The sequence below is a fragment of the Sceloporus undulatus genome, chromosome 3 (genome assembly GCF_019175285.1).
Source record: "Sceloporus undulatus isolate JIND9_A2432 ecotype Alabama chromosome 3, SceUnd_v1.1, whole genome shotgun sequence".
Lineage (NCBI taxonomy): Eukaryota > Metazoa > Chordata > Lepidosauria > Squamata > Phrynosomatidae > Sceloporus > Sceloporus undulatus.
Window position 1 is genome coordinate 86350871 of NC_056524.1, and position 10374 is coordinate 86361244.

General features: G+C 39.3%; 1 protein-coding gene across 1 annotated transcript in view; it reads left to right on the forward strand.

The window, feature by feature from the left end:
- Positions 1–10255, forward strand: part of MAP3K15 (mitogen-activated protein kinase kinase kinase 15) — a 96598-nt gene extending 86343 nt beyond the window's left edge. The window contains 8 exon segments of the mRNA XM_042458397.1: positions 5–87; positions 4797–4982; positions 6213–6318; positions 7649–7859; positions 9554–9666; positions 9828–9925; positions 10011–10087; positions 10174–10255. Coding sequence (XP_042314331.1) covers positions 5–87; positions 4797–4982; positions 6213–6318; positions 7649–7859; positions 9554–9666; positions 9828–9925; positions 10011–10087; positions 10174–10255 — 956 coding nt within the window.
- The last annotated feature ends 119 nt before the right edge of the window (positions 10256–10374 follow it).

Consider the following 10374-nt stretch of genomic DNA (forward strand, 5'->3'; position numbering starts at 1 on the left):
AAAGACAGTGAAAGTCGTGCATTCTCTACAAAATCCAAGGAAGAGCAGAATCAAGTTGCTTCCAATTTACAGGATTGTGTAGCCCAGGTGATACTATCTATTCGAAGATTATTTCTTGTTTGGAAAAAAACATTATATAGTTGTTTTATAATAAAGGTATAGGATATGCAGTATAAAAATATTAGAAATGGGCTGGGAACAGCAGCGGGTCTGAGGGCCATATCACATCCCCTTGGCTAATCAAAGGCTTCATACATTCCATTATCCTCAACCAGAAGTCATGTTTGGGTCCCTCTGCTCATTTTGAATTTTATTCGTGACCATTTAAAGAGTAGGGATCCCAGAAATAGGGTTTAGGGGAAAAACTGTGCTTCCAAACTGTTTTGTTGTGCCAAAGTTGTGCTTTTTTCAGTCAATTTCCTTTTGATCTGGGGAGATGTGGGTGTAAGTTAAGGTCTAGAGGGTGCCAAAAACCACATGAGGGCTCTCCAAAGGCTGTATGTGGCCCATAGGCCACTGAACTTCCAGAACCTGATTTAGAAGGGAAATGGGAATAATTGCCTAACAGCGTGAAAACTGGTAGAACCAAGAGCCTCTCCCACACCTGATTTGGGGGAAATGCATTTTCTAAGACACTGAAAGCCTATCAGGTTTCAGATGGTCTGCCATCACAGGATGAAGGGAATTCTACTTTTAATAATCATATACCATATACATAAATGGCCTTTGTACAGGCGGAGGAAGGATGGCCACCTTTTGGATAGCATGTGGTTCTTCCAAGGAAATGCAATTTAAAGATAAAGAGGAAGTGCCTCTCCTATTTTCCCCTTTTTACACACATATACTCTGATGATGGAGCCTTGAGGTCTCCGACATAAACACAAACATGATCAGGTAAAGCTGTGTTGTTGTAGCCATCAAATAGATTTAGAGTTATTTCAAAGTAAAAGAAGGCAAAAAAAAATATTGTAAAGAAGGCGATGAGCCACAGGGGACTATGCAAGTAGTTTTTAGTGTAGACAAAAAATCAAGGTAGAATGGCTGGAATCAAAATAATTTATATTCCTTCTCCTTTCAGTCTTGCTGAAAATTGCATAAGGAAGGGGTGTGTTATAAAGAAAGCAAGCACTTGCGTAGTGTCTAGCATACAATAAATGTCTATATTTAACAGCTGTTTCCATTCCAATGCTGATTGCTTTCTGTCCAGTGGCTGTACAAGAAGCAGGAAGAAGTCAATATCTGATAGAATTAAATTAAAAAGGATCATGGCAAACACAGGATATGAGGTCCCTAAATGCAGCTAAGCAGGAGAGATGTCTTTGTGTGATTACCAACTGGGAGGAGTGTGGATGACAACCTTCTTCTTTGGTGTATTGCTGCCACTGCTCCCTGTCGATAGTGTCATCCTGCTGTTGTTCTCCAAGCATTTTTCTCTGGATACTGTTGTTATGTAAAATTAAAAGGAGTCAAGAGACTTATGTAAAGGTTGCTTTTTAATCCATAACAACTGTTAGAATGCAAGGCTTTCTGGGGTTTTGGGACAGCAGTCCTCTACAAGCCAGTAGGACAAACCGCATTGTAAATGGCACGCTTTCCATTTTACAATACTCAGAAAAGAGGTTTGGTTTAGGCATGGCCATGATCCTGCTCAGCGTCTTTAAAAGCCAGTTTACTGAACCAAGCATGGAGTCCAGTGGCACTGGTGAGCAGGATTGCTGCAGGATGGTGTGACCAGCCTCCTTGTGAGGGTGTGATGACAGATTCCTTCTTCTGCTTCTCTGCACTGTTCTCACTAGCAGTCATGTTCATGTCATTCTGTAAAACCCTGCGTTGCCAGCACCACAGAATTCTGGCCATCTGGGATGCTTTTAAAGTGGCTTTCAGGAGCATTATGTTAGGAAAGCATCCTGAGCAATTTGACCTACACAAAGAATTGAAATTAATTCTAACCACTTTAGCTGAAGCTCAGTCGTGGAGCCTGATTGCATTAGTGTTGCATTTAGCTTCTATTCTGCCTGTGTTCTTTTCCTAACTGATTTAATCCATGAATCAAAGTAGTTGTGACATGCCTAATGGAAGACTGCCATCTGTTGTTGATAACATTAACTGACAAAAGTGGCAAATAGTGAGTCTGCCAAAATGGGAAGACAGACAGACAGATATTTTATAAACTACCAAACACTATAGACTGCAGCAACAAGAACAGTAGTCTCCTGGCACATCTGTCCTGTACTGCCCTGTCCTTGTGGAGCCTGGAGTGTTTACAGCATAAAAAAGAAAATGGGTGTGTGAGAAAAAGGAATCTAGAACCGCCTTTACGACTGATTTTTCAGCATGCAGTTTTGTGGATTTCAGTGCATTTCTTTAGACGTACTGTATGTTTTTTAAAGAAGCTGCTAGATTCCGCCCCCCCTTTTTTTTAATCCCAGAATGGTTGATGACAAAGTTGGAAAAAAAGTCCCTCTGTACACAACATATTTATTTGTTGTATTTCTGTCTCACCTCCCAGGCCACAAGGATTCCCAAGGCAATCGGCAATTCAAAACCAATTTAAAACAATACCAGGATTAAAACATTTTTAAAACATCAACCTGACTTCTGTATCAAACTGCAGTAACTTTGTAGTGCATATATTCACAGTGTAACATATATTGAGCCTAGTATGCTACATATTAATTGAGGGGTGTTTACCTTAGACTTCTCTGTACTTAAGTGCTACAGCTGGTGCTCCTGTTTGTCTCTGCTTGTGGCAGCAACCACAGAAACCCATTCCTATTATGAACACATTTTGTATTCCACCTTAATTGTACTTGATATTAACTGGCTTTTCAACTCTGTCAGGATTAAATGGTGAACCTAGTTAAGGCTAACCAGATTTAAGTATGTCAGTGTAGTGTTGTGGTTTGAGCATAGGACTGTGGCTCTGGAGACCAGGGTTCAAATGCCCACTTGGCCATGGAAACCCACTGAGTGGTCTTGGGTAACTCACACTCTCTCAGCCTCACAGAAAGGCAAAGGCAAACCTCCTTTGAACAAATCTCGCCAAGAAAACCCATAATAGGTTCATCTTAGGAGCAACATTAGTTGGAAGCAGCTTGAAGGGGCACAACAAGAAGAAAAGCAGCATTTCTGACATGAGAATGGACATGTTTCCATGGCAAACTCTGAAACTTAACTCCAATTAATAGGAAGCCAGTATTGAACCTTGTTTTAAGAATAATCAAAATATATATTTTCAAACAATTTGGAATTACTGCTAGAAATTTATGTGTGGAACCTGATAACCTGAAGCAAGTAGGGAAAACAAAATATGCAGAACTCTTCCAGTGGATTAAAATGTTAAAAGAAAGATAATCAGTCAGCTCCCAGAATAATGCCAAGCATCTTCCTTGCAACGACAAATTAGCATTGTTAATATCACCACCAAGCTTCCCACCATTTCATGTGCTCAGATGGGTTTGGTCTCTGTGTTGAACTAAGTCTTCTGAGCAGTGCAATCCTACTGTCACCCACACTTTCACTCATAGCCTGGAATGCATCAAGAATCTTGGGGGAGTATAAAGATGCTGCTCATTTAAGAGTAGAAATCAATGCTGGTGAGATTTCCCTGGCCTGACATGTCCAGGAAGTGATTATTTCCAACAGGCTTCTTTAATATTCCAATCTATGTTTTAATCCTTCTTGCAGCATCCTAGTGGCCCCAGTACTGTCTGTGCATGCATGTACATTTACATACATATGCATAAAAAGAAGCAAATAAAGTCATATTTTGGACATAGTTCCACACAAAGTTTTGTTTCAAATACTAGGTCTGTTTCTAAATTATTTGTTGTCATAATGGTGTGATTCAGGTTTTACTGGTTGCCTGCTAAAGAAATAAGGGTGTCAGCCAGTATTTTGTATCAGCTTCTGGCCCAAACCCTGTCCTCAAACCTGATGGAAATGTCATTTACCTATGTGCCAGTCACTGGCACAATGGACCTTCTTCTTTTCATACACCTGTTGCCTGTGGTGCGGGGGTACAGTCAAGGCAATAGGGTTACAGTGACTCAGTAGCAATCAGGAATATGGTACAGTTATGGATGTGTAAACTAAATTTACATACTTGTCCCTCCACATTTGTGCCTTTGACTTTTGCAAATTTGATTATTCATGGATTTTATTAATATGTTCTCTCTAGGAATATCTAGGTCCTCCAGCACAACTCTATGGTCAACTTTAACCAAAAATCGCACTGAAGGACCTGAACTAAAGTTTCCTAAAGAACACTCCACTAATTTGGAGCTCCTCCAGTGCAATTCTATGCTCAATGTCTGGCAGATGTTGACCACACAGTTGCACTGGAGGACCTAGAGATTCCTAGAGAGGTGCTTTCCCAGGTAAAAACAGAGTGTTTTTGTTATTTGCAGTCTTTCCATATTCACAGGGGTCCTGTACCCCTAACCCCAGCAAATGTGGAGGGACGAGTATGTTTAACTAAATAGCTGAAACAGAATGTTGTTGTTGTTTTGCTGTGTGCATTCAATATATTTCCAGTTTATGGTGACCCTAAGGCAAACCTAACATGGGGTTTTCTTGGCAAGATTTGTTTGTGGGTGTTACCTTTAGCAACTTGCCCAAGGTCACCCAGTGGGGTTTTATGGCAGAGTAGGAATTTGAATCCTTATCTCCAGACTCATAATCCAATACTCAAACTACTTCACCATGCTAGCCATTTAGATCCATGGAATTTATGGTTTGCTGATGTGAGGGTTGTTGGGTTTCTTTCATTTTGAATATTTGTTTTTTTCCCCCAGAGTTCTGAAGAACTGCATCTTTCAGTTGCTCACATCAAGCAGATAATTGGGATTCTGAGAGATTTCATACGCTCTCCTGAACACAGAGTTATGGCATCAACAATATCCAAACTGAAAATTGATCTAGACTTTGACAGTACTTCTATCAACCAGATTCATCTAGTGTTGTTTGGATTTCAAGATGCTGTATGTTATATCAAAGTATATTTAAAATGTTGGAAAGACAAATGTTCTGCTCTTATAAACTAGATTCATGGATACATAGTTCCTTGGGCCAGCTAGTGGTAATCCCCAGTGAGTGTTTTACATGACCTGCTGTTATTTAAGCAGGGAATGCCAGTATGCTAATAGAAGAAGCAGGGAAAGAGAAAATAGTGGAATATCATGTAGCGGCTGCTGCCTGCCAATGCCTTGCGGAAGATCAAAGATGCAAGGCAGAATGAACAAAAACAAATCCGCAAGACATTTTATTGCAGAAACAAGTCTCATCAGTACTGTGTAACAAAGCACAATATTAAGTGGTAGGCCTAAAGAAAATGAAGACTTCAGTTCTTATATACATCTACTATAAATAGAGCATTCTAGTAACTCCATTTGCTTTTCCTGTAATGTAGTTGGAAATAATCAAACTAATGCCTATGAAATTGAGATACTTCAGTAAAAGGCTCAGTAATCTGGTTGAACATTTGCAAACTTGGAAATTCTTCAAGTAAAAAAACCATAGTATATTAGCTAAAATGTAGACCAGGAGTGGGGAACTTGTGGTGTCCATCTGTTGTTGGGCTCTAATTCCTATAAATCCTACTCAGTGTTTTCAGAGGTCCTGTTAATGATATATGTTCACCATGGGCAGGGCTTTTTGATATATATATCTCTTCTGTAATCACTTCCTCAAAACTCACTTTCCTGTGTCCTGCCCCCAACATGGCCATGCTGTGGCCAGGAGAGAGAAAGTGTGTGTAGAGGAAACAACAGAGGATCGTCCAGATTTGTCTCTATAGATAGTTGGATAACTACAGAGGACCTTCAGAAAGGTCCATGGCATAGTCCCACCTGGGTGAAACTTCAATGCCCCATCTCTTAATGCAGGATCTCAGCATATAAACTCCTCAGTGCAGCATCCTCTTTTTCACTTACTATCCTATAAAGCACCATGGGCATTGGTGATGCTCTAGAAACATGTTCATTCCAATAGAAAAGACTGAATTTCCACAAAGCAAAACATCTTTTTCCTTACAATACATGATCATAAAGTTAGTTGTAGTCCTATTCTAATATAACCACAGTTACAGGAAATGGCAGTTGATCCAATTGAAATGTATGTGTTGACTGTAAACAGGCATTTTTCTATATTTCTTTTCTGGATGGCAAGTTGATAGTTAAAACAAATGATTTTATTTTGCTTTGTCCTTATAGGTGAACAAAGTACTAAGGAACCATTTGATCAGGCCTCATTGGATGTTTGCTATGGATAATATAATACGACGTGCAGTTCAAGCTGCTGTCACTATTCTTATTCCAGGTAAGCCAAAGCAAAGTAACAAACAATTAAGTATGAATGGACCAATGTGATAATACATACTTGTGTTAGAGAGAACTGCAAGTATACTGTGTAAAAGGAAATTAAAAACTTTTTTAGAAGTGTTATGTGATCCTGAAGTACCTATCCACAGAGGAGACTGTTTGCTGCATTTCTTTATAATTATGGTCTTATCCTCTTCCAATCAACCTGCACTGGATGTAAGTAATTATTTTGCATCTCTCTGGATCAGTCAGTCAGTCCTGAGACAAAGAACAGGATTGTTTATGTACCCTTAGAGGAAGTAGTGACTGATACTGGTAAGTAGGAAGTATATTCCTGAAAGTAAACAGTCCTTAGATGCTCTGACAAAAGTTTTAAGTCTGAGCATATTGTGCCTGGGCTGGGTGAAAAGAATGGTGACACCACTGTGAAATCTATGTACCCAGTTTTCATGCAGGTTAAAGCCCAGCCCAGAATGCCTCTGACAGTAGTTATTATGTTGGTGAACCAGGCAACTACTGGAGCAGAAGTTTCATTCCAGAAGTCAAACTTATGCCACTAAACTACTCTTAACATGCTGAAACATGATAAGACTGCTTGCCTGGCTTTTTTAGCTTTAAAATATGTGTAGATGTTTATATCTTGCTCTAGTATGCTGCTTACTGTCATGTATAAATGGAACACTGAGTGTATTTTTAAACTAGCAACTCTCTTCCTTCGTCTGTTCAGGTGACTATAGCAGTGGAATAAACTTCATACCATTCAGTCTCTACAATCAGATTACTCAATACTTTTTTATGTTGGAGAAAAGGCCACTCCTTTCTCCAGGTCCCAGCTGCTATAACTTTAGATTACCTGCTTTATCACAACATCGGATGAGTGGTTTCTTTAAACACTGATTCTAATATAGCACTCAGATCTGATCCAATTTTTAATGCTCTCTTAACCATCTGTATTGTTTGAAAAGTGTGTAGCAGCTGTTTAAGAAATAATTTATTGTTATGGTTATTGTTATTGTTGTGTTCCTACAAGTTGTTTCTGACTTACGGCGAATCTAAGGCAACACAGGATTTTCTTGGCAGGTTTTTTGCCACTTCCATCCTTTGAGGCTGAGAGGGTGGGACTTGCCAAATGTCACCCAGTGGGTTTCATGGCTCAGCGGGAATTTGAACCTTGATCTCCAAAGTCATCATCCAACACTCAAACCACTATACCATGCTAGATATTTTAAAATATATAGCTATAGGTACCAAGAAAAAAGGTTGATTTGATGCAAGATTTATACGTAATAGTAAAAGAATTCGCTTTAAGATTCTTTTATTTTGTGCAGAACTTCGAGCTCACTTTGAACCAGCATCAGAAACTGAAGGAGTTGATAAAGATGCAGATGAAGTAGAGGACAATTACCAACAAGCAGAGCAAAAAAGAAATGACGAACCAGTTGTAGCATCTGGAGCATGCATACTCCCTTCTTCTGCACCTCTTGATACTCAACAGCAGCTCAGCTTGCAATTAAGCAAGCTTAAGCAGGAAACTAACAGGTAATGAGCTCACCTCCAATTTGTCCATGTGCAGTTTAAGTGTGCTTGAAATGCCATTTACCAATTTTCCTGACTATCTTTGTGGTGTATATGCTGCAGTCAGGTGAGCCTCCACTGCTCAGGGGCTAGTTACATAACCACCAAACACAGTGGCTGTTTGTTTTGTTGTTTTTTCCCATCAAGTCAACTTCTTTATACAGTGTTGATTTGCTATTCACATTATTTCTTCTGCTTTTCCGAATCTTTACAGTGGGTCCTTGGTATCAGGGTTTGCTTCCAGGACCACCATGGATAACAAAATCCGTGAGTGCTCAAGTCCCATTAAATACAATGGCATAATGAAATGGTGTCCCTTATATAAAATGTCAAAATTAAGGTTTGTTTTATGGAACATATATGCAAGTGGCCACACCGCCATTGGGGACAACGGGGGAATGCCATCTGCAAATGCTTAAAACAGCAGATGGCAAGTCTACAGATACCGAGGTCCCACTGTGTTTTAATATTTTAAAGCCATGAATGGTTGTGTATGAAGAATCCATGGATAAAGAAATGACTGCACATCTCGCATTGCAGCAATATAGACTTTCCTTTTCTCCCTTCTTGTAGCCTTAGGATTGGACACATCAGAGAGAACAGGTGCACATAGCACAAACCCGGCACTAGGTGTTTCAGTCCAGAGATTTCTTTATATATTATAATCCAGAATGTCAGATAACCAAAGGACGGTTAACCAAGACTCTACTGTACCTCTTTTTGAAGGGGGCACAGTGGGGTAGCAAATAGTCCTGTTCTCCAACCTTTTGTGCCCCATCTAAAACTTATCTCCACCACAGCTGTCAATCTCTGGGAGATGTCACTGGTGCTGTGAAGGAGAGTGTACAGTACTACACCTGTGAGCACACACTTGTTTCTTCCCCCTTCTCAACTAAGACTAGTTGCTTTTTCATCATCTGAATTGCATCTGTCCTCCCCAAAAGATGCAACAGCATCATTTACCCTCCCAAGACTTGATAGTTGCCAGGGCAAGGGAAGAACATCAAACTAAATGGGTGAAACAGTACATTCTGCCCACTTAGGATATGTCTTTGATTGCACAAGCTTTTCTTTTAGCCATCAGTGTTTTGAAATTGCTGTAACAGGATGAGAATTGTACAGCCTTCCCAATGTTATTGAATGGCAATTTCCAGCAGTCTTCACTAGCATAGCCAATGGTGAAGAATGCTGAGAGTTGCAGTTCAACAATGGGCTGTGCTGGGCTGACAGCCTGCAATTTGGTTCCTAGTTACTATTGTAGCAGGAAGCTTAAGAAGTAAAAAAATTCATCCATAAAATTCTAGGCAAGCCAGGGTGAGATAGAAATGCTGAACAATTGGTATAGTCTTTACTTATGCATAAACACCACAGTTACAACACTATACACTGAATTCTGGTGCAACACACCCAACCTTCATTTAAGGGGATCCTTCATTGTTCAGGAAGCAGCTAGCTGATGGTTCCAACCTTCCTGTGAGAGATCTCCATTATGACAGAAACAGGGTCCCTGGCAATTTCCCTTCATACCTTTACTTTGTTTTATGTACAAAATTACCTTCAGACTATGTGTATGGGAAACTCAACCTGTATCACCATTATATATTTTATGGAGGGAAAAGTGAGTCAAATTCAACTCTGACTTGTGTTTTATTGTACAGACTACTGGAAAATCTGGTAAAAAAGGAGACAGAATATCAGGTGCTCTTACAGCAAACACTGGAGCAAAAAAATCAGCATTTGCATCTCCTTCAGCTACAGTTGAAAACCACTGGTAGGTATGGAAATGAAAGGTACTGTACATTTACTTGTGTATGTTGAAGTGATAGTACTATGCCTTCAGTTCTATTTGTTCTGAATACACCAAACAGGATGTTTGGGCAGTGTGGTTCTTTATAATGTAATTATTTACTAAATGTGTCTGAATTGTTTCAGAAATTAAGCCAGCCTCCTCTCCTCTTGACTATAATGTAGATGAAGAACTTATTGAGTGGTTGAAAGAACAAAGAGCTAATTCAGAAGCAATTGACAGGGTAAGATTAAATAGATGAAAAACTCTCAGATTTTATCAACTATGACTGGCTCATATTTTAAAGGCTGAAATAATTTGTTTTTCAGTTTGTTCAAGAGGATTATACACTCAGTGATGTTCTAAACCATATTACAAAGGATGATTTAAGACTGCTAAGACTTCGGTAAGAAAAATATTCCATAATTCTGGAAGCAGATGCTTTCCAATAGATTTTGAAACTAAAATTATTATTATTTTCCCTTCATACAGTGGTGGTCTTGTCTGCCGAATCTGGAATGCAGTATTAAAACACAGAAAATTGAATAATAAACTCTAGGAAATGGAAGGTTAGCACTTGAGTTTTGCCAAATGCTAGTCTGAAGAAAAAGTGGGTACACATTCCAACTAAGTTATTAATTTTTGTATATATGTCTTATAAAGGTCCTGTACGTTTTACATAAAATACAGATT